A 25,688-nucleotide genomic window follows, 5' to 3' on the forward strand; every position below is an offset into this window, starting at 1 on the left:
GGGCTGATTCAATGAAGACGTTATAGGAAGAGAGATAGAATATCAATTGTTGTCGCCTTTAACGATCTAATCACGAGGTGTACGAGTCTAGATCTGCTAGTGTACCATTATATAGGGACCGCTGAATCAAACCAAAAATAGAGAGGTGAATGTTTCGGAGCCTGCTGATTGGGTATTCAGGGCGCGTAAGTTTCAAATGTTTGATATGTGGGTTGGGCAATACATGTAGATGTAAAATATATAAAGATATTCTGTCAAGTGTGTGTCTGACAGGGGGAGGTAATCAAAATTGGAATTTCATGAATATTTTGGTCAATATTTGGTGCGGAATTCAACATAAGATGGCACCCCCACATAAAAGTTTAGCAAGATGGTAGATCTTAATTTCCTTTTATTCACAGGTACATGTATTCTTCAAAATTAGTGACAGGTGACCAGACTTGAAAACTCCATTTAACCTGGACAGTGGCAAACGTTAATATATCGTATATAGCGAAATCATTTAGTTCTGCGGTCTCTATATTAGGTAAATTGCTGTAGTTAAAGCAGCAAAGCACAGGTCAGATAAGCGGCAATATATTAACTAGAATACATGCAAGGATAATTAGTACCCCACATCGAGATGCGGGTGTCCTACAGTAATCAGGTGGTCTGTCCGTCCGTCCTTCTGTCTGTTTTCTCAAAGTAGGATGATTCCCTATGCCGTCTAGAACTGATGTGTAATTTTCTGAGATTTAGCTGCCATCTTGGATTTCAATCTTAAGAAAATAAAAAAAGTTTTTTAGTTACAGATTGAATATTCGAGTGACAAACATTTTGTCAAAACATTGTTTGAAACAATTTTACAACCACACAAAAGCTTTACCAAAAGGGATCAAGGTCAAGGTCATACATATGCATGTAGGCTACTTGCGGTAGAGTCTGATAACCCTGGTGGGTCAGTCACATACAATGCATATAGAGGGTTCCTTGATGACTTGAGAGTTCGCCTTATTACATATCTAGAGTATTGCCTTCGCTAGTCAATATCAAAGTCATACCTACACACCAATACAGGTATGTAGTGTTAATAAACAAGCTATTTTTTGTGCTAGCTGTAGCTGTGTTGGGAAGATGAACACGCATTGGGTTATGTTTATAAATGGCAGCTTTATCCATTGATGGGGACCGCTGTCGCAACGTTCATACAATATTGATGGTAACAAGACTGTTAAGGGTATACATAACACGCTAGCCCAAGTGGCATGGTCCTCCATTAATTAGCATAGCCAATAGTCCACACTGGTATGGTCACATCCGTTTTGTTTTACATGAACAAACGTCGTGTTGAGACAGCGTTAGTCCTTCTTTAAGGCTTCCTGCTAATCGTGCGCCTTATTGTTACGCTTTTCTACCAGGTTATTGCTTTTAGCTTTTATTGACTTAAATCTTTTAGCATTACTGTATAATGTACATTTCATGTACGCATGCGTGGAGGACGGAAGCCTCAGCGAACCTACGTGAAAGTTGGTCTTTGAAATACACGGGTTAGCAAATCGATATAGGACGAGTTTGACGACCACTGATGTATTGAATATTTTGCAAGCCGCAGCAGCGCAGTCTTGGAAAGACAATATACACACACAGTGGCTCTCGACCAAAGCTGGCGTTACCATCATGCTGTTTCGCTGTGGGTCTCCTCTCAGTCGGAGCTGTCCATGGTGTGTAGAGATTACTATAGCGCGGGAAGGATAGTTCCCGGTAAATGTCGTCTGTAGCCCGATCTTACTAGAGTGGATTAATTATTGATATGACATTCACGCACGTTGTGTAGTGAAGATGTAGAATCATATTATTTAGTGTGTGTATACGCTATTGGATGAGGCTGCTTTCTATTGGGGCATATCTAATGGTTCCAATTCGTGTCCGTCTGATTTATGTTTTGGAGACAATGACTAGAAACGATGGCTTTCTGGGGGCTGGATGTATTCCCTTCGTTACAAAATAAGCCTTAGTGTTATTCGATGCTGAGATTTCCGTGTGTCCTTGAAGCTACCAATGGAAGTGTTGTTCCAAGCCCTATACGGCTGATTTTCTTTGCGTTATGGCACTGCCGTGTGTGGTACCTTATCCTATCTTACCGGAGAGCATTGTTAGGTTTGCTGTGTTTTATATCATGTGCGATAAATACTTTCCTCGATGTCATTTCCACGTGGGTCTGTAGTACTATGGGTAATGAGACGAGTAGTATACCATCGGATTGTACTACCCCGACTTCCGAATGGCAGTCCGTACAGTCATTCGGATCCAAACGCCGTTCGTCCGTATCCTCCACACGCCTCCCTACCCCCACGGACCCTCCGGAGCCTGACCTGGCGCACCTGTCCGAGGAGGAAATCAAACAAATTCGCTCTGTGATTGGTCGGGCTAAAGAACTTCAGGAGGAGGAGCAGAAACGGATCAGGTAACGTATAGTTAATGCCTCAATGTCTGTCCGTAGTTATAGCCCTCAATGTTTTTCTTTTGAACTAAAAGTTGATTTAGATGACGACAATAGTTTTTCAATTTGATTTGGTTTTTGTTCATCCTTAGCAATTAATATATCGAGAACGTCAAAGAGAACGTAATTGTAATTGTTGATATTTGTGAACTGTTTCGAATAAACAGAATTTCTGCCCTGTTATTTTGATGTCTATAAAGTATCAATATGGATTCTGTGGCATTTGTCAACTATTTACTAGTAATTGAAGGAAGAAAGATTGATGGAGATTACTGGGAAATGTCGTAATCTGTAAGCCGTTCAGAATTTAATTTCAAGATGAATAAGTACCGGATTCTCAGATGATTTTGTTTCCTGGATTTGTTTATTTGAAGAGTTTCATCTATGAAGTTGAAAAACGCTTATACTTCCTGGACGCATGGTTCTTATCCGCGTTTCATTTTCACTGTTCTCTGTACACATTGTTACAGTTTTTTGTTACCCTCACCAGTCGATATTAAGTTTGGTATGGTGTCAGTGGATGTTATTTATCCTGCTACATGTCACGTCCGTGTCTCCATCCCGCCAAGGTTCCATGTTACCTTCTGATAATATCCATACATCTCTCACACGGCGATCATATTTCCTTGATGACACCTCGTCCGATAATGAGTCGGTTAATGTAGATATGACTCAAACGGTTAATGTTTTAGAATTGGTCTATCTGTATATATGTATCTTACGTACGCCACCACCAACGTCGTCAGGAGTTGTCAAGTTGTTTGACCCTATAATTAATTTACCAAAGTCTTTAATTTTGAATTAATTTCAATGTTTAATAATTCAGAGTTGATCAGCCATATCTTTTCAGTCCTTTTAAGTCGTTTTATGATTAACGTTACTATCACGTACGTGTTTTCTCATAGGCGATAATTGTATAGCGAATCTGAACTCGTCATAATCAATATTTACAAGGTGCGTTTTAAATAAATGATATTAACACCTATTAATTAACCGATTTATACATTGGTATGTTGCTACCAAGGACACAGACAGTATGACATGTGGTTACAGGTTGATGACGCTATCACATTGAGAAATATTGACCTAGCCAGCGTATGACATTAGTAATCAATATCGATTTTACCAGACACACGGCCGTGTTACAACCACCTGCTGGATAATTAAACTGAAATGAATCCTAGATGTTCTTTTCAGAATCCAGATTACTACAGGATTAACCCATAGCCCTCTAAATGTCGACATGGTCGCCTTCTTTACCCCCTAACACTACGAAATCATTAGGTATGGCTTGTTCCTTTAATTTCTAAATTCGTTATCCAACATACTTCCGAACTAAAGGGGACAATCCTCGGAACAAGTACCGCATTTACCTTTCGAATTTAGATATTCCCTCAAGACTTCCGAGCACCCCACAAAAACTAGGTCTTATATCCTATGCCCTATAGATATATTGTTTTCAACGAACAATAGAAAAACATGTTTTGATATAGAATCATTGGAGAACACCATAAATAAAGGAACCATCCAAAATAAAACCAAATTAAAATGTTAACAGTATCATCCAAACTGACGCTTTTATCACCATATACCACTATCCCCAAATGTCTTCATCACTCCTTGACGACCAAGGTCCCCAAATCAAACCGAATCTCGTCAACATGTGTCAGTCGGGTCTTAGTCACACATATACATAGATGATAATGTGTGAATCGTTATGTTATCGCGGACAGATGGCCCTATACAACATCATTATCTCGCCACGATGGTCCACTTCCGCTTACCAATGGCCTACTTATCATTGATAAATAAAAATATTGATCAATAATGTACCATTCGCCTTGGCATCTGAATCAATAAAAAGCTTATGCTGAAAAGATTTCAGCCTAAACTCCGAGCGTTTATTATCCGTTATCATTCAATCAGCATTGACACTTTGTCGGAAAACAACTAGATCTACCACTTATCATTTTGTCGTATTGGACACTCACGGAAAAGAGCTGTATTTGTAGAATTTCACTAGTGCACCGATTCGAAATTCTGTCTAAATCTTCACCAAAATGCAACTTATATTCATTTTCTGATTTCTATTTTCTGACACTATTTTTCTTTAGATATTATTTGAATTTTATTTATTATAATTTGTTAACTTTTTACTAAATGTTAAAAGTCTGGTAGACTGGTATACTCGTATTACGTGTATCTTCTTGGTGTCATCATGGCGGTATGTCACTATAGCATATAACTCTGTAGAATATGTAAACGTTATGGTATGACTTTCTTTCTAGTGACATTCTGTATGAAAGAGAATTCCTATAAAGTCACAGACTCCGATAAACCGGTCGCTTGACATTGAAACTCCCCATATAATTTAACGCTTAGTGGTACAGTGGCCAGAAATTAGAGCCTTCCTCACAAGGCGAAATCTGAAAATGACGGAGCAACGGATTAATCGTAAATTAATGTGAAGAGTACAAACTCAATATATATACAGTATCTTTCCTCGGAAATACTTCAGGTGACAACATGTTTTTGTTTGTTTAAATAATACAGGTTCAGAATATTTCTGAAGAGTTTTCTGCGAAGAACTTTCTCATTTATTTTCTTTCGTTCATCTAATCGATATTTTCTAGATTGGGATGTGTTATATAGGGATTGGCTAAGTCCACTGACATACCTTATGATTAGGAAATACTACCAACATTTTTTTACTGACTGCTCAGTTTACCTATAATCAAGAGGCCTTATAACATGGCGGTCTGGGAACCTACTTTATATTGTCAGGAGTCTCTCGGGATCACAGTAATTATTGTTAAATTATTGATACCACGAGTAATGTCCCCTGTTCCTAATACATCTGTTTGTACTTCAGTGAGAAGTTAATTACCCGGTGATTAATTAAACATGTACCTGTCTACTCGGTCTCGGGCAGCCATTGTTTAGTTTATAAGGCCGAGTTGTATCGGTCAACTGAAGGTCAAACACAACTTGGTGGCCATCTCTATAAAGCACAGACCAGGACATGAGATGTGGGTTTGTTTATTACGTATTTAGGTAACATGAGTAAATAGCTCTAGATAAATAAACCACACAAAACATCTGATTTGTGTAGATCTACCTGTGTCATGTTCGCAGTAAATCCACACTTTCAAGACCCCGCTTAACATGCAACGCACCTCATGGTAAAGAACTGAAACTTTAAACCTCCCTTGCCTTGTATGGTTATCTAATGGAGATCCTGTGTAACAGACTTCTATTCAACCAATGGAAACCCCTCTACGTCACCAAAGAAAACCTACACGTGTACAAAACGTTGAAGAATTAATTTCATACACATCAAACTAGCTAAATAGTTTACTTTTAGATCAAACCTATATTATGAAGACATTGGATCGAGTAGAATACCTTTTTGACGCTAATTGAATTAGGTCCTGTGTTTTGCTCTATAGAAGTACCACCCCGTATGACATCTGCTCAGTACGCTGTGTGTGGAATTAAAAAACAATACCTTAGGTACCCGGTATTACTACAGCAGGACTTATAACGCGTTAATTGCCGAAAAATCTATTTTTCTTTGAACAATACTGGATAAATACCATTGAGATTTGCTCGTGTATGACACTGCAGCTCCTAACCAAGTGTTGCACTAGAACCAAGTCCCAATGGTGACACCAGATGCAATGTACTCGACATACTGTGAATCATTTAGGCGTGTTTACACTAAACTATTTTCCATGTTTGTACGACGTTACTGAAACTATTTGGTGCTAAAAACACCCAATGAACAATATTTTCTTGCGTCGACCTTAAAACTCTTTCATGGATCTTACTCAAGATGATTTTCCTGCTTTCGGTTTCTACTTTAGTAACTGTTTTTCTTGGTGCAGTTATACAGTTATTGCAACACTAGAACTAGTTTTCAGTGCTTAACACTAGGCGAACTGTTTCCTCGTGTCTGAATCGAGATGGACTAATTCCCCGTGTCTGGTCTGAAACAAGACGAACTGTTTTCCGTGTCTGAGGCGAGCTGAGGTGAACTATTTTCCGGATGTACCGGATAAGACTACCGTATAACTACCATTAACTGTTATTATGTCGAAATCAGTACGCGGGCCATCAATCATTGACGAAAACGCGAATGACAGGAATCGTTACCTTTTAGCTACATAATGTGTTATCGATCCCCGCTATACACCAGTACGTTGGTTTTCTGGTACAAAACATTACCGATCTGGAATGGAATCATGCTCCGCCTCTACTTATACTTACAGTACTATACAACGCGTACGGTTACTTAAGATAACAGAACGCAAAGATGAATCGTGCTCGGGGAATAATTGCCATGTAGCATAAACAGGTCTTTACAAATGTGCATGTAACGTTTCTTTGGACGGAGATCTGCCCATGACATGAATTTAAGTTAAAGACTAAAATTACATGCATTATGTCTCAAAATCCCATATCAAGTGCATGGTTATACAGCTTTGAATTAAATACCGAATGAGTGAAGAAAAACCCAAACAGCGTAATGTATAAACGCACCAAATGTGGTATTCGGGAATCAGACCACCCTGTTTTTGTCTAGAGTGGTTTCCTAACCATCAGTAGTAACATGGTCACTGTCGATCACATAAAAAACGTACCGATAGAGAACAGCATCCGGTGAAACTGGAAACTGTAGGGCCTGACTTTTCATGATCGGCTGTCTCAACTTAGATTAAGCAAATCCTCACCATCTCCATCGCTAACGGCAATGGGAATGAAAACAATAGCAATTCTCATAAAAATATCAGACATGTGGCGAAAAAGTGTCATTGAATAACTCTTAATTACAAATCGATACCGAAGGGCAACAGGAATGGAGAGGGGGGATGGGGGAGCAAAGAAGTGGGATCGAACGTGACGTCGACAAACTGTGTGAGCAGAACGACCGTCATGTTGTAAACAACAGATAACAATCTATCAGGCGCTGTGGCGAATCAATAGCGAAGAGAGGGAGGCGAGGGGTTATACAGAGAAGGTATTCCCATCGACTCAGTATCTCTGATCTTCAAATCATTTTTATTGTTACGAGCTTATTTATGCATTATGAAGGAATTCAAGTTTCACTTGATTATCGACAGAATGCAGGGTTGTAAAATATAGCCCGTAGTGCCGAGGGGATATGCTGTAATTTGTTATTCACTGTGTATCTGAAATAATACACTTTAGCTGTTCATATTGCCACGTATTGTCGAATTTTGTAAACAATACATAACCTGTCCAACTGCAGTGCTGGTCTTGTCCGGCAGCTTGTTTCCCCGACCATAAACAAATACCATCTCATTAATTGGTGTTCATTGGACCATCTAAGTTTTCAATACACAGGTCTGAGGACAAAGAAACGTCCTTTTGAAATACACGTTTTGAATACGCAACGCAACTGTTTTCACTTTTATTGCTAATTTACCTTTTATCGATTACCACATTTTCTTCTATTGAAAATATTGGTTTGAGCATGCAACTCCAAACAGGAGATACACCTGCCTTAGTATTAAGCAACAACAGTCATATGTGTAACCAGGAAATTTACATTTTTAACATGCTTAAAGAGAATACGTATGATATACGCATGACCATTTTTTGGGTCGCTCCAAGACTGCTATGTGATAAATTTGACTGATTGCAAGAAAGTGTATTTCATGGATTTGCACTTTGTTCGTTGTGATAGTTGTCGTTTGTTTGAGCACACACACTATACTATCGTTACGCTGTTATGCAATATGAAACTCATACCTCTATAATCCATCCTATTCATCTGTGTTGCTCCTTAGCGGCAAGCAATGCCAATCACAAACTAGATTACAAATGTAACGTGTTAACAGAGTCCCCCATTGCAACTACGAAGCAGCATCAGCAACAATATGTTTGATACGCGATCTCTACCGACAATACGTATAATACGTTTCCGAACGCGGTCATGAATTATAGAGGGCGACTGGAAATATTTCTACTTTGTGGATACTTGGTGTGGCTGAACATTACCCGAGTAGAATTTGAATGGTAGAGAAAGGTTTATATGGAAATTAGACGTCAACGCTAACGATTATCAGAAAAAAATTATTGCTTATGCTTCATTAATATCATATTTTTATCACGTAATCTAGTGCAGCAGATTCAGAGAGCAGTTTAATTGAAATTCCAATAAAACGCATTTTTACGGATTCTATGTCCGTTATTATAATCAATTGTACACGTATTAATAAATAATAGACCTAGTCAGTGTTATGTATCCAGATCGATTCCACACCTTGTTAGCGCAGATAAAAGACCATTGTTGTAATGTATGGTACCGTTTACATGGTAAAGGTTGACCCAGTATATTCCCGTGTAGTGGAAATAGACCTGTCAAGTCTATCAAACTACAATACTTACTAATTACCTGGCACGAATAAATCGACCTCAGACGACCGCGATTGATCAGTGTTAAATTCAAGCTTTCTAATATCCTACTAATGTAAAGAAACTAGTGTTATATCAGCTTATAGAAGAAATATTTATGGTCGGTGTGACAGAGGTCGATATCAAATAGAGCTGAGAATAACGATGACTATAGTGTTGCCGCTTCGAAATATACCGCGAAATATACCAAGTAAGGCACAGTGTACTCAAAACTGATATCTAATTGTGCAGAAATTTAACCATCATGCATAACGAGGTTTGTTATGACTCGTTTATCTCAGATTTCAGCGTTTAGTTTCTCCACCTGAATACTTCTCATGTCTCTATCGTTTGACTTGACTGGAGGATGAAGATTAAAGACAAGAAAATGCTATTCATATTTTCAGACAATATGGTCATGTTCAGCACTTGTATTTCACACTTTACTTTGACCATCATCATCGTATATGACACTAAAGTTAGTGCTTGCTGCTAATGCCTGCTACAATAATGTTTCTCAAATCTGTCGAGGCATGACCCTTCGGTACAAGATGTTGGCTAGTTTGTTTGTTTATGGCCATCCTATTGACAGCTATAGTCTTTTAATGTCGGCTTTCCCTGTAAGCAGTGTGTTTTTGATGGTGTCGTCTATATATTTTAATCACTGCACGAGGCAGGGTTGCTGGGTTTTACCATAAAACAAAGAAGTTGCCAATTGCCATTCGCCCACACTCCATCTATCTTGTACCATGTTGGACAAATGCAAACATCTGGGTTTTGAAAACTGCTAAGGAAGCTGTTTTAGGAAATGATATGGTTGCTCAACCGCTCATGAAATTTATAATTTTGGCCAATGATACTCCTTAGGCCTTCGGTGAGGAGAGTGGTCCGGCGATGTCGGAGCGCATCATACTTAAATACAGGGATTGATGTTCAGCCGGTCCCTTCAGACGTATCTAAGCCTCGGGGTATAAGCCGAATTAGATTACGTTCAAAAGAGAAACTGTTATTATATTGATCCTGGTTTTAAGCTGACAGGCTCCATTGATCTGGATGGAGTTGTAAAAACGTTTTTCTTCTGAAGCCGTTTCCTGTGTAATAATACAGGCTAGGACAATCCGTGTTACCGGCCAGTAAATTACAACATGTTCGGCTTACCTGGGTAAATGGCCATGGATTTTACGTAATAAAATCAGGTTAGTTCACTGAATGGGTTTTAAGCACGATGATCTAAATATGTGTTTAACTGTTAAAAATGATATCCCTTTTAAGATAGATAGCAGCTATTAACAGATATTATTTTAACGTAATGCTAATATTCTCAGATAAAGCATATTTTTGCAGTAATGAAAGCGACTGTTGATGCAACGATTTATTAAAAAATATAAATAATAAAGGTTACATAAAGGCAGTGATGCATTAAAGCTGCAACATATTCTAAAACTGGACATGCCCTAAACACGCCACAGCGTGGTTAGAATTTGCACAGAGCTAACCAAATACAATTGTCTGCAATTTATTGGCATTGCGTAATTGTAAACGAGTCATGTCTGGTTATTTTATGACGTATTTTATTCTATATATAGAATTATGTGATACATAGCCTTCTGTTATCCCTACAAGTAACACCTTTATTCCGCATTTATTGTGCTATATTGGTTGTCGGGATGTAATTAAGAGCACGTTACTGTAAAATAACTAGCGGAGTACAACTATTAACATGATTTCGTGGCATCATTTGCTATGGAAAGTCAATGCAACGTATTTCATCGCAAAAAGGACAAGAAGAACTCAAATTTCTGAGTATCCAATCCTTCTTAAAACATTTTTATAATTGTACATGTGAAATGCTGAACCATTCTGCGGACGAGACAACTGTTACTAAATTCCGACGCATGTAAATAATTCAGTCATGTTCAATCACCATCACTAGAACTCAAAGCTCAACTGAGAGATTAATACAAATGTAAAAGGCCACAAGCTTAATCGTTCAAAGCGGAGTGCGATTCGGTACGATTCCGTCTTGGTGATGAAATTTACATGAAATATTTGCCCCGAGACTCCGTTTCCTTTTGTAAGAATCGATATCACAATTAGACTCTGTCAATTATCGTGAAGGGGTTATTAATATTTAATTTTTGTCCTCAAGGCTAATTTGTTTCATTGGATTTGGTTCAGCTTCAATAGAAAATATGGTAATCTGTCCTACACAAAGGACTATGCTGTACAGACGTTTAAGGATATCGGCAAGTGATGCCAATGTTTGAGGCAGTTCGAGGATAGAAGCACGTAAGCAAGGACAAAGGCACGCGAGGACAAAGTTTCCGTTCATGAATATAGGCAAAGAAGGCCATTTTGAGGTGATATCGTTCAAGAATATAGGTACATGAGCATGAGCAAGGGCAAAGGCAAGCGAGGACAATGTTCGGAGGGAGCAGTACCGTTCAAGAATAAAGTCACGCGAGGAAGGGCAAAGGCACGCGAGGACAATGTTCGAGGCAGCGCCGTTCAATATAATAGGCAAACGAGGACAATGTTTGAGTCACTGCCATACAAAGTTGGTCCATGGACTAAATAGCTACTCAATGTTTTTCCATGACTTATATTTCTTTGAAAGGTGTCGCATGGATCTCATACTTGTCTGAGGCACTTTATTTACTCTGGAATTTGTACCTTAGTTTTGTTTGTAGAAGACACATCATATTGTTTTGTTTGTAGAAAGGTTTTAATTTATATTAAATCTCTTTTGTACAATATTATTTCGAATCACATCAGAATGTACAGGAAATTAGTATGTTTTCATGCCTATTTATATTTCATTTATCTTTTTAATTTCAAAATATGATTCTTTATCACTGAATAATACAACGATTGCTGTTCAATGCTGATATTGTTAATTTATTTCGATTTGAATCATGGTTTTCTTATTTTATCAACAGTTTCGTTTTTGTGCGCCCTGGGGAATACCCGAACTATCTTCTTGCTCTATGGTAGTTTTTACCAACCCATTATCACAGTTTATTGTGATTGAATGTCATCAGCCTTCTCATAATATCGTATCATTTGCAGCTTATGATGTCTATTTTTCAACTGATTGATATTGAGAGTTAAATGAGCATTGATCCTAATCGGGGCACCGACAGACTTTTATTACTGCGATATAAAATCGGTCACATGTAGGTGAGTATAAACATAAAAGTATGGAAAATTACATATGGAAAGCAGCATCTGAGGCTTGATAGGGGTATAAGCGTTAATTGACAATAACCATGCACCACCATAAACAGATCACAGTGGAATTTGAGTAGTGGGAACAATAGCAAAAGGTACAGTAACTTGTTTCCTGTTACCTGTCGTCAAGATCTAACTTGTAGGCCTGAGGCCTCTTTGACCCATCACAGGCTTGTTCCTTAACATAAACATAAAACCATATAATGTTTTACATGTTTCTTTACTAAGCTGAAATGCTAAAAGTATGCATGAGTTTGGAAAATAAATGGACAGAAGGAATGGTATGAAACGAAAAAATAAAATAAAAAAATAAAAACAATAGTGTGAAAGTATTGAAAGATACCTCTTATGAAAGTGGATGAATGGTAAGGATCCATAAGTCCGTAACCTGCCACTATTTTACTGTGCTTATACATGTACATCAAATAAAATATATATAATACTGAACAAGAGAGATCTTAGGATTTTTCCACAATCGAATTAAAACTTCTCAAAATGATATACACTTCAGAAAGTCATAATTGCATGTGAAACAATATCCAGAAAGATAACGTTTATCCTAGGGTGAGAAGTAAATTCTGCTTAATTGTTTTTTTTTCAATCTACGACTTTTAACAGATACTTTCTGATAGTGAACAGTTCTATCACTCTTAAGTATTATCAGCTTTAGACTCGGACGTGATATACAAATACCACACTCTAGGCCTGACTATAAGTTATGTTAGATCATCAATACCTAACGTGATAGAAGACAGACCCACCTCCTGTTTGAAGAAGTAATTGTCTGAGAGCTCAGTTATTGCACAAACAAATAAAATTGTAACCGGTCCATATTCCTACTGAGGGGGTTACATGTCAGGGAAATTTGATTACGTAGAGAAAACGGAGCACCTGTCTACATTATATTCAATTTTGATATTGCCTCGCTCTTCAAGCTTGCCACTGATGTGGATGTGCTGCGCGGGGTAGTTTTAACGTTTAGCCTGCCTTACATAATGCTTAAACACATCTTCTGCTAGATATAGTTGGCCCGTATTGTTTAAATGTTGAATGGATGCCAATACTTTACGGCAAAGGATCAATACCATCTTCCACAGGGCCATTCATACACAGAAGCCGAGGTAAAATGTGGGAAACGAGAGATGACCTTTGACCTCGTCGTGTTGGTTGTGATTTGTTGATGTGAGAAGAAATCCCATCTAAAACACGTGTTGTCTCCCATGATACAGAGGACGCGGGCACGACTCCAAGGAATCCTGGAATGGAATGTCATATCTTGGAGGTTTATTCATCAATTCTTACACGTGATACTGCCATAAGGTGCTGGTACTCACATTTATTATTCTAGTTTGCCTGACATATAAATAATTCAATTTCTTTAGAAACAAACACTTTCATTGGCTTAAAAGTCATGTTATTACTCCATAACATAGCAAATGACGCTGCCCTTTGTAACTCTGTCTTTGATTGCTTGAAATTCCGGTGTAATAATTTCATAGTAAAAAAGGTCCCTCAAGAAATTGGGTTACATTGAATTACAAGGATTAACTTGAATAGATCTTTTATATTATGGAGACACAACACAAAATTCAGAGTATAATATCATCATAAATTTAATTACTTCGCGGTTTATTTAGAGAACTCTGCGATTTTTTTGTCATTCCTTCCTAGCATACACATTAGATTGAGGTTGATCCTTAGATAATTTAATACTATGTAACTGCTGAGTTGTAATATAGAGCTGTGATCACTGAGCAAAGGATCGGTAGTTAAATTACTTTGATGAATTCCAGCTATAGGTTCATCATGGAATGAGGAATAAGAGAAATGTGTCAGTATTTATTTCTTTGATATCGTTTGCCAATACACCTAAAATTTCGTTGATTTTTAAATAATGATGCAAGGAACGTTCGTTTCTCCAATGTTGATTTTATGTGCCCCTGTGATCCAGGCCCCATGCAGCCTATCGATGTAACAAACTGTGGTATGTCTTAACCATGTTCCATACTCTACAGCTATGCACGGACACAGGTTGATAACCAAATACCAACTCGTGCACATGCCCGAAACAGGTTACTATTCAAATACTAACCTGTGCTCGTGCATTGTAACGGGCAATACATTTAATAACAACTCCAATCAAACAGAGGAGTTATGCGGTAAAATGTGATTACACATAGATTTGAATTTTGTACATATTTTTAAAACATATGTCATTAAATACTTTAAGGTTTTAGAGATTGAGGGAAGTCATTTATATATGGAAATGGTAATGCTTCGAACTCGCGACTCAGAAGTGTGCATTCGTTAAAGAAAAAGAAACATCATCAATAGCTTTTCAAGGTCATTGTTCCCTGATATCATCTCCCAGAAATGATAAATATACAAAGGTAACCTACTATCGATATGTTGTGATTAGTGTAAAGGGAAATAGTACAACTCAGATGAAGTGTTTAGATTAGAAGTACAGTAGGCTGGGTACATATTCAGGGTGTCCCATAAATCATGTTAAACATTCAAAAAGGCTTTACCTTTGACATACACGAACAACAAAAAAGAGGTTTTGGTATATAAAGGCATGCAATCATATTTTTTGGTGTATGAATGATATAAACGTATAATTTGAATATATTGAAAACCATTGATGTCCTAATGTCGTCATCAGTTTTAAGAGACCGGCTGTATTTGCACGTCAAGAGACACCATACAAGCACTATGAAATGGTCTATATTTTGTAAAACACACTGGTTTTGGTCATCCAATGCCCCAGTTCTCAACAAATAAAACCTTTTTTTTGTGCGGGTATGACCATAATTATAGAAAGTAATCAGCAATATAAGAAAACATTGTTTAATTCATCAATTATACATTACAAAATAAGATTAAATATTTGATACTATTTTTTGAAAAAAAGCGTCTTTGTGTAAATCGTTGCTAAGATTACATAGATTGTTTTGTAAGACTGTTTTTATTTCAAATATGATATTTATGATTGCAGGATTTTCACACAAGAAACACTGGTTCTTTATATTCTCTATTAAACAAAATGTGAAACTTTAAATTGAAAGTGTAATACAATTTATGTACGGATATTCGTTATACCGCTATTTATACGACAGACGTATGATGCATATTCTGGATTGGTTATGCAAGATGTATATGTAACTATGTAAACCCAAGCGTCTGTGAAAGCGCGCTTTCTGCTGATCACGCGTATGTTGTTTTGTCGGTTGTTAATTAAGGATCAGCCCTTATAAGGAGTAAATCAGGTTTATCTCTGACAAATATCTAATCAAATTTTATGCCTACTTAACATTATTAGGCGCGGAGCGTGGATCTATCTTGATTGCTCGCCTTATGGAGCTTTCGCGGGTAAGGTATGTTTGCCGAGATCAGGAGATGGAGTACCGGCACCGACACAATCAATGCTTGTTTTATCTCTGTTAAACAATCAGACCGCGCGATATCAACCGACATGCTCAAGGCACCATCGCAAAAGAGAGGCAAGGGAAACGTTCGGATATTTTCGGAGGAGCGCTTTGCGATTTTCCTCGCCACGTAATAAAAAATTAAAAAAAAAATTGTGAAGTTGATCCTCCTGAAGACGTTAGTGCAATGATAGAATACAACTTTGTGAAGATGATGAAATGAAAAGTTCAGTAAGAGGTAAATGTTCTCTCCGTTACATTTGTCTCTATATTGATACCAAATCTTCTCCGTCATACGATGTTTGTTTTGCTATTATTCGTATGTGATCATATCTCATAAAGATCTGTCTATACAGATGACATCCAATTCCTGCTTGCTAATGTAGGAAACTCCTAGAAGTTATACCCCATTAACAGTGTCTGATGACAGTCGATATTTCTGAAACGATGCTTAACCTTTATAGATAGAACAGTTAATTGTGTGTATAGCATAATATTTATATGTTTAACTTTCTTCATCAGTCACAATGCAAGCAACAAAATTGACAACTTTATACAATATTGATATTATATGTATTCAATTGCATTGCGCTTCCATTTCAATTTATAATGATATTAATATATATAAATGAGTTTTTATACAGATTTTGAATATAAAAAAATAGTATTTTGATGATACATAGATGACATTAAACAAGTTAAATGTTATCTTTTGTTAATTTTCGATTATTTGCCTATAATTTTCCAAGCCGTTTAAGTGAGAAGCATATTCACACTTATGAAAGTTTTATGGATAGAAATAGTGTGGTGTCCCTGACTAAAATCGCTCCTGAAGGATAATAAGTGGTATGGCTCCCCTCCCTAATACGCTAAGACGATTGAAAAAGTTATACAATGTACATACTATCCTCTTATCACTAACGAGTCTTATGAAAAGAGCAAAAAGTAGTATGGTATGTCCATCATCACTGGCACCTTTAAAAAATGAAAAAGTCGTATTGCAAAGTCTGAATCTTAAAGTTGCTTGTGTATCCTTTTTACAATACCGTGAAAGTGATTGATGATAGCTAATGAATTACATGAGTGTCGTATGAACTTGTTAGTAACTTTTATACTTTGTAAACAGAGTTTCGGATGGAGAACCAGTGAAGCCATTAACTTGTGTGACACTATCAGCCAGACAGACAAGTGATACGATCGTATTGTGTTTACTTTGTATCGCGTCATCACTAGTCTTTTGTAGGCCAGTGGTAGTATGTATAATAGTCTTGTTAGCTTTCCTTTATGTTCAGACGACATATTATGGACATTTTAGGTATGTGTAAAATGTAGTTAGGTAATTTCATATCCTTTATAAAGCCAAGAAAGAGAGATCCAATCACTCTCCCGCCTTGTTCTCGCCTTATCACTCGAGGAGAATATCTATTCAGTTATAGATGTATTTTTTGCAGAACATTACCTACATTTCTTTCCGCTCTGAAGAGCTATATTCTATCAAATTATGATATAAATTCTTGATTTGGTCTTTGAGTAGGAAAATCGATTTTGTTCTCAGCAAACAAAGCACAAGTCCGAATAGCTGAAAGCTAAGAATTTCATTAAGGCCTACGGTGTCTCCCTGTGCTATCGATCCGTGAACATGAACGGGCATGGAGCGCGCATTGCACGTTCGATTGGGACCTATGGGACGCGGGGCGTTCAGACAGCCTGGCTTGTGTTTTACGTATGGTCAATGTCACAAACAGTCGAGTATATTAGTGTTTAATACTCGAGATAGTGCCAGGTCGAGTCGCATGGTGTAGTCGAGATAATGTCTATTCCATTGGCGCGTAATACTCGAGATAACAAAAGCAAAACTGACAGCTCTTTTTCGCGATAATGCAATTACTGATGTTTGACTCTTTACTGGAGCAATACGGCAATAGTGTCTCCTCTACGACATAAGGATATATTGATGTTGTTTGTTCACAAGGTATAAGTATGTATAATTATGTAAAGCTATCCGATATTTTTTTTAAATTTGACTTTGGATGGTGCTAAATATCACCTCAGATCTAGACTAACTGTACAAAGAACTGGATGCACAATATCTCTTTATCAATTTGTTTCAAAGGACAAGTAATTATCCGGAGCAAGGAAATAGCCTATTTTTAAAAGGCAGTTTTGAAAGAACTGTATAATGATTATTAAGTATAACCTAGTCCCAAAACGTCATGAAGCATTGACGTAAGAAATAATTTTTCATATATATGTTTTAATGAAGATATATTCCGTGGTATATATAGATGGAACTATGACGGTGTATCATTAGTCACAATGGTACATGTTTGATATATGTATTAGCTGCGTCCTACGTGTGCCAGACGGACTGATGCCACGATCGCGGCTATTTCCTCGCTACAAAAATAGTTGTATAATAACCACTAAATGTTTGTTATGTCTGTATTATTCTAACCAATAATCGATGATGCATTGCCCCTGTTTATAAACGGCATGACATGAACAGAGGCTTCTAGCTAGGGCAATAATGGGATGAATTATGTGTGTGAATCCAGTGCATCAGCCACAGCACTGTACCAGCTTACCCGAGGCCAGGCATGCCTTGAATCCTATCGCTCTCACCTCTATTCAGATCAACTTTCACATTGATCCTCGTGTCCATTAGGATATTACTTTTGTCCTTACCTTGACGCTTGATCAAGGTCGCGCATGTCCTTATTGGAAATCTGTGAATATTAAAGCTGTTATTGGTATTAAGCAAGAGAAAGCATTTACGATGTAAATAATTCATTAATATTATTTGTGGTTACATATTCCTAAAGCTGTGCAGAAGAATATTAATCGTGTATCCACCTGTGTAGGACATATGCTTTAGGCATGTAGGGAATTTTTTTATGAATGAATTGATGTAGCATTGCCATTTCTCTAAGTGTACAGAGAAAGTCTCAAAAAGAGCTGGTGAAATGTGATTTCCTATGCTGTTTCTACATACTACATGATCGGATGGCATAATTAATTTGTTTCTGAGATCAAAATACAGTACTTCCACTAGATCATCAGACTACACTTTGTAAACATGTCTGTGCCCCGCTGCCCTGTATCGACAATCAGTTTGGAGTTATGGACCTGTATTCTTCCCTTAGTTTAACCTATCCTCAGACCTAAAATCTTACAACATATGATGAAAATGTCTTAAGTAATGTCACTACAAAGAATTGTTTGGTGTAGGTATAAACTCTTAAACCCGTCCTCCCACATAGTATTGGGAATCAGTAATTGTGTTTGAATACATGAATACTTGTGTTACAGTAGTAGGGCCCACACCATAAGCAATGAGCCTATCTCATTGTTTCAGAGGGAACTGTGAACCGTCAGTGCATCATCGTGCAATCTATAGAGAAAGCACAGCTTGTATAAAGACATATACGCCGATCATTTCTTGCTGAGTAAGCGAAAATACAGCTAATCAATGTTCCTATGCCGTTCTTTATTGAACATTCTGCAATGAAGCCAATCGTATTATTGTCTAGTATTGGGCAGAATATATAGATCTAGAAAGCTGAATATGTTTACCTCCTTTCTTGCAGGGGTCAAAAGTGACCTTCCATACCACGGTCTTTTGTTTCGTATGTGGTCCATATGCCGTTACGTTTAGTTTCATTTCTTGGTATCATCTACAACACGTAGTCTAGTAAAACGAAACAATCATTATGTGACCCTTCAATCGTTCTAGACAGACGAAATTACAAGTTGGTGTACTTAGTCCCCAGCGGTACTGACGAAACATCTGTTAGACGTTATCAAACGTTCTTACTGGTAATGTCGTGCTTGTTTTGCTATCTCTGATGTTAAATTACTAGTAGTCCAACTAGTGTCGAAAATTTTTGCAAAATTCAATTTCAAAAAGGATATTATACATTTTTTTTAAATTCTTGAAGCATGGATTGTTGAACAATTTCAAGCGTTCTATTTCAATAAGTCACCTATCATTATCAAAACCTAAAAGTCTAAAATATTTGCTCAAAATTTAATCGAACTTTGATTGATTTAGTAGGTTTGACGACTAATATTCTGGTATATGGAGACCATTTGATCTTGCACCTTTTCTTTACCTTCCTCAATCCCCATGACGCTTTCCCTCAATGTTTGTCCAATCTGTCTCATTTACAAACCATTTTAATCAGTCCTGTCGTGCTGTCAAAAGTAATTCAGTATTTGTCTTATTTTTGAATACATATACATATATAAATACGTATATTCTTTTCAATTTTGCAGAAACCCAAAATGATAATAATTAGCTTATTTTTTTGTTCTTTTATTTTTTGGTCAGTTTTCTTCAATCTTCTTGTGAACTTTTTAAAATGGATCCTCTCTTATGCACTTCTCGTCTGCGGAACAATACAATATGCGTTGCATTACTCCATATGTTGGGTTCTAAAACGACACTAATGATTCCAGTAGTATAGGTCATGCTGCTTTTATTTGATCACATTTTCTCTAATGAGGAGCTGTTGTTGGTTAGCCCTAAAGATGTTCTTCGCATAAGTCATCCTGTTTGTGTTAGATTTGTTATGCTTTATCCTCACCAAGTTTAAGTCAGTGTTTAAATTGTATATTTATGCGACGATTTAGTTTACCTTAACCCACATACGTTTACTCTTACCTCCACATAACTCTGATCAATTCAGGAAACTTTAAATAGACCCAGGCATAGTTGGTTTTCACCATGGAGCGTCATCAAATTATAATGACGTATAACACGTTTCCCATGACGTATTTATCTGACATGTTAACTTTCCTTACACGCTAAAACACTCCCCGTGCGCAGCGCCCTGTCAGTATGTAAATAGATACGGGTATTACATTACAAGCGATCGGTTGCTTTAAATGACTGTATAGTTAAAATAAGGCTTATTGATGTCCTATAAGTGATGAATGACTCGTTCTGATAACGATATCAGTTTCCGCGTGACTGGACCATGCGCCTGTATTCTATAAAAACGGTCATTACCTCAGTCATATTGACGACTGGCGTCCACTTGTGTGATATCATTCACCTTACAGGTATGTAACACAAGACCAGCCATCCGCAACTACCAATGCCTCAGCAGTATTTGCCAATTGTAGCTGTTTTTGTACCATTACTTGAAACCACATGGAAGCAGCTGAAGCCCAGAGTCGAGAAGTTACTGCGATAGATCAATAGCATGGCCCATAAGAGATCTGTTTGTTGGAGTGGAAAATTCCACGACTGTATATCGGGGTCCATAATACTCTGACAAATGTTCAAATCTGGGTCTTATCACTGTGTCTATCTACATATATTACTTCTACATATACATAAACGTTAACTATCTTTTATTGATTTAGCGTCCTCTTCACACAGTCACGCGGGCGACGGTGGAACTAAGCTTTGACAAGCAGACGCTCTCCATCTAAATCTGATCTTTTCTAGAGAAAATCAACACATCATTTGTATATAGAAGGAAACTAGGATGTTTACTTTCTAGTTCCCTGTAACTAATCCCATAGAAAATTATAACTCAACTCATTATTTGTTCTAGAAAACTGCATTGTGTTTGTCATTAAGAATACTTCCCATTAGAAGGGTGCTACCAATTAAAGTTTTAGTAATGTAAACTTACGATACTTGAAATCATCAATGTCAACATAATGATGTCATGTTGGAAATTTAAGAGGGCACATCGTTTTGTTTGGTGAAAGACCACTCTTTAAGTCAATATTCAGACAATGATTATTTTCCGGAAGTGAAAAAAACAACATAACAAACCATAATTAGCATAATTGAACGTTTACATAAAAATGCTCCACAGCTGACGAATTAATATTTTTCTTCGGTTACAAATTGAAATTTACTTAGTTTCACTGTTACTATTACCATCATTGAACGTTTGAACTTATTATTTTACTTCAAGATAAAATATTAAAATATCATTTATTTCGTGCCGAAAAAAATCCACGGTACTCTGCTCTATATGGAATGAAGAACTGATTGCACATGTACCAAAAGCAAAATTTATCATTTTATATGTATTTTTGTATTAATTTGACGCATGTATACGCGATTAAACATCAGTCATTGTTTACATGATTGGTATCATTTATGTTCTGTCGGCGGTGGAGCATATTTAAGATAATCGTTGAGTGGGGTTTCAAGGTTGTGCTTTATGATGATAATTGGTTGTATTTTCAAATAAAAACGTCGGTCAAGTTTTGTATATTTCTAAATAGATAGTATGTTCTGAATAAAGCACAGTGTGCTTCCTGAACATATCATACCGCGTCTTAGCAGTGCGTCAAGGCCTACAGGTAACCTAACCTACTATGATGTAGGCGCCATGTTGCTGTTTCCTTTTTGTATTTTATTATGCGAAGTCGGGATGTGTTTGAAGTGACAAATAAATACAATAAGACATCACTAGAAATGAACAGCATCTGGATTTAACATCGGATTTCATTATTGTTTTCCCATTCACCAACTTGCATCATCAGACGTGTATTGCGTTACATATTAATGCTTCAATCACGTCTGCTCGTCCATCCTGCTGACAAGGCATTAATTCTTTCTGACCGCTTGAATTGTAGTTTCCACTTTCCATAACTGTCCATATCGAACATGACTTGTGTATCTCAGTAGTTTCTTGGATGTACATACCAAAACAATACAATGTATTGATTTTGCATTCAAACAGATCATCCTTGCATATAGCTGTTTCACTGTTTTTAATATTTCATTGAAAGCACATTTGTGCCCGGTACTTGTACTGTAATTCGGAGTGAATGCCAATGCTCACCTTGGCAGTCCTCGAACCCAGACGTGTTTCAGAACTGCCGGGATCGAGAATGGCTATCTGACTATCCCGCAGGGGTGGCATATCTCTACGCAAATTTCGTGAATGAATATCCGATATGAGTTTACGTGGATTACATAGTGCTTATGCGTGCAGAATCGTATAGTATAAATGCTATGTATAAAGGTCGATGTTAATGTGTGCCCCATTTTCTAGGAACAGGAGACAATACAGCATGAACCATTCCGGTCGTAATACTGGAGTCAGCATATCGGGATACTATAGAAACGTGTGTGATATTCATATCTGTCTTGGTGATGAAGGCGTTTCGTGTCCGCTTTGAAACAATGGCCGCTGGGTACTAGGACTGAACAGCCCCAGTATATCATCCATGGGTACACGCCATGTGAAGGAGCTCAGTAAAACGCATTTCAAGTGTATGGTCCCCGAAAGGTGATTATTGCAATTTGAGGGTTGATACGTTTAATCAAGGAAATTGTACCTCAATGTTCTTTTTCATACATATTGCTTTTGTATTATATATTTTAAACAACAGGAAAGATCTATTTCAATCTTGATGAATATTTGATTAATTATATAATCAGTTAAGATCATCTTCTCAATCATTACCTATATATGTCTGTCGGGATTGCTGAAGATATTGATTCGCCGGTATTGATGTAGAAGTAAGGGTTTGCACGAGAATGGTATATATATGCTGTTCCAGACAGAAAATTTATAAAATTATGTCTTATCGGGGGCTATCTGAATAGATACACTTAGGACCTCTATTGTGTCTGATATGTTCATTGTTATGAACATAACCGTTATATGGTGTTATCTCCTATTCCTTTTGTAGACGATGGTTAGCAGTACACACGCCACAATGCTGAATACTGTTCTTCAAAGAACGCTGAGTCTGCATTTTCAAGCTTTAATAAAATTAGTATCGATGGTGACGCCGTGCTATTGCTACATGTACATGTTCGTTTACATGTCCATCTCTCATAATATTATACTTTTATAGTCACTTCTATGTTCTCTGCCTGTGTGCCAATTATGCTGTTAATTATGTATTCTGTACTCAGTAACCTATATATACCGTATATGGCTCACATCCAGTGTTCATTTAAAATCCCCGACTGTTCATTATTTATTGGCAGGTTTCATCTGTATCTGTTATTTTATGCCATATGAAGTGATAAGTCGCATTTTCCTCTTCCATCATTTGCTGTTCATATTTTACCTTGAACAGAAATGTCCCAATCTGACTGATCGAGAGCTTTCTTGAGGTGTCCCCTAACACGTAGGGAGTTTTTACGAGTTGACCGCTAACCCAGGGTGTTATTTGTGGTAGTTATAATTGGACAATATGGTATCATTTGCCTGTCGCTTTGAAATTAAGAGACAGATTATTTCCCTTAATGTACCTTTTCATCATCTTCAAAATATCATTTATCTGTGTACTTTGATACGAGGACTTGTCCAAAATACTTCCACATTTCAACAAATACAAAATTGATTTACCATTGAGATTTTCTTATTTCTCAATACCCTCCTCCCCCCAGTTTGATTTGTGATCATAATTGGCAAAACGCTTGACACTCTTAACTGCCGTAGGATGCCACTATCATAAGAATTTATCAGCGTGTATCAATAATCTTATATCAATTTGTTTATATTTGTATATCAAATTTAAATCCTATCAGCAAACGATGCATTTCACAATTTATTTTCGATTTGGTTTTCCTCACCACAAGGAACCTGGTAAAAAGGAATATTCTGCTACACTTCTCACTGACCCCCAATAGTTTTAAGGGATGGCAGATATTGCTCTGTAGACATTGGCAGGCTATATTGGTACCAATAGTATATCGTACTCGGTAATTTGTCACTCCCAGGTTTTGATTGTTAGTTTCTATAACGTATTCATTTTAATTGGCAAGTCTCAATTCCGTATTGAGCATATTGGTTAAGATAATAAACAAACGAAATGGTTTCAATGGTCTTGTTTAATCCAATCAACAGTTTAGATGGAAGTTTGTATATACTATTGGTCTATTCTATAGTTTACTTGCTCTGCGCATTCCTCTTAATTCCATTAAAATGTTTACGCATTCGAAAAATACACAGGAACTCACTGAGCATTTTTAAATCTTTTGCATGGCGGGTTTATTTGATTTAAATCATCAACATGCATCACTGTTGCATGATGGGCATTGAAAAGTCCTTGCACTTATGTGTTGGCCTTGAAATTCCTTCAATAAAGAGTTTGACCTAAAAAAGTCCTTGAAATTCACCAAACAGCCTTGATAAATCATCTAAAAGTACATTTTTACTAAAATAATATTTGATTCTTCATTCATATTTGTATTACAGCGTAAAAATGAACATGAAATTTGATCAAACTTGCCATGGAAGTGTTGTGGGAGAAAATACCTGAAATCTAGATTTTTACTTCCGGACTCCGGACCGTGTTCTCGTTCCGATTAAGACAGTCCAAAACTTCATTTAATGAACTGTTTCCTCATTCATAATCATCCGTGATGGTAAATGTTCAATTCAGGAATTGTTACAGAAGTTTTAGCCGACAAAACATTTGATTTTTGTATGAAAAAAACTGAAAGTCCTTAAAAAGTCATTGAATTCGTTTTTGAACTATTGTACGAACCATGTGTTGGGTCCTAGAACTAGAAGGACAGACAGACATATTGTATCGCTAATATTACTGAAAAGTCCACAATAAAGCTAAGCAAATTCCGTCACTAGGATTACCTATATGTCACCATAGGGACAAAATAGATGTATCGTGTTGTAAGTCATTTTCATCTTTCCAGTCATTAAAATCTAGGTTTGGTATGATGTTTGATATTTCGCTTGTGAACATCATATGATGTGCTTTGCATCACTATTTTTGTGCTAGAAGAATAAGCCGGTTGTATGATTTCCCTAGCATCATATATGCGTAAAATTAGAGGTAAAAAGCCGTATGAAATCCTTTATATCACAGGTAAATTAGTCATAGAGGAACAAAACAACTGAATGGTGTCCCTAACATCAAGTATTAAACAATTGTAGTGTGTCCCAAGCATCACTGACATTGTCTTAAACGGATGGAAAGCTGTAAATGGGTAAGTGGGTGTTTCTAAGTTAATACGCTACATCCTTTTCAGATTCTCTTGTATGATAATCAAAGGCAATTTGCACCAGCATCTAATGACATATAAAAATAGCTGGTAGAGTCGCTTATTAAAGGATATCATTTGCTACAATAATCCTAATAAAGCAATTTGATTTGAAGTAAGATTGAACAGGTGC

The 25,688-nt window shown here is 36.9% G+C and overlaps 1 protein-coding gene across 5 annotated transcripts in view; it reads left to right on the forward strand.

The window, feature by feature from the left end:
- The first annotated feature begins 1,249 nt into the window (after positions 1-1,249).
- Positions 1,250-25,688, forward strand: part of LOC138336179 (protein piccolo-like) — a 67,197-nt gene continuing 42,758 nt past the window's right edge. For all 5 annotated transcript variants that reach the window (XM_069285521.1, XM_069285524.1, XM_069285525.1 and 2 more), the window contains exon 1: positions 1,250-2,443. In XM_069285521.1, the coding sequence (XP_069141622.1) occupies positions 2,004-2,443 (440 nt within the window). In that variant the 5' untranslated portion in view covers positions 1,250-2,003. The remainder of the gene's footprint in view (positions 2,444-25,688) is intronic.

The sequence above is a fragment of the Argopecten irradians genome, chromosome 12 (assembly GCF_041381155.1).
Source record: "Argopecten irradians isolate NY chromosome 12, Ai_NY, whole genome shotgun sequence".
Classification (NCBI taxonomy): Eukaryota; Metazoa; Mollusca; class Bivalvia; order Pectinida; family Pectinidae; genus Argopecten; species Argopecten irradians.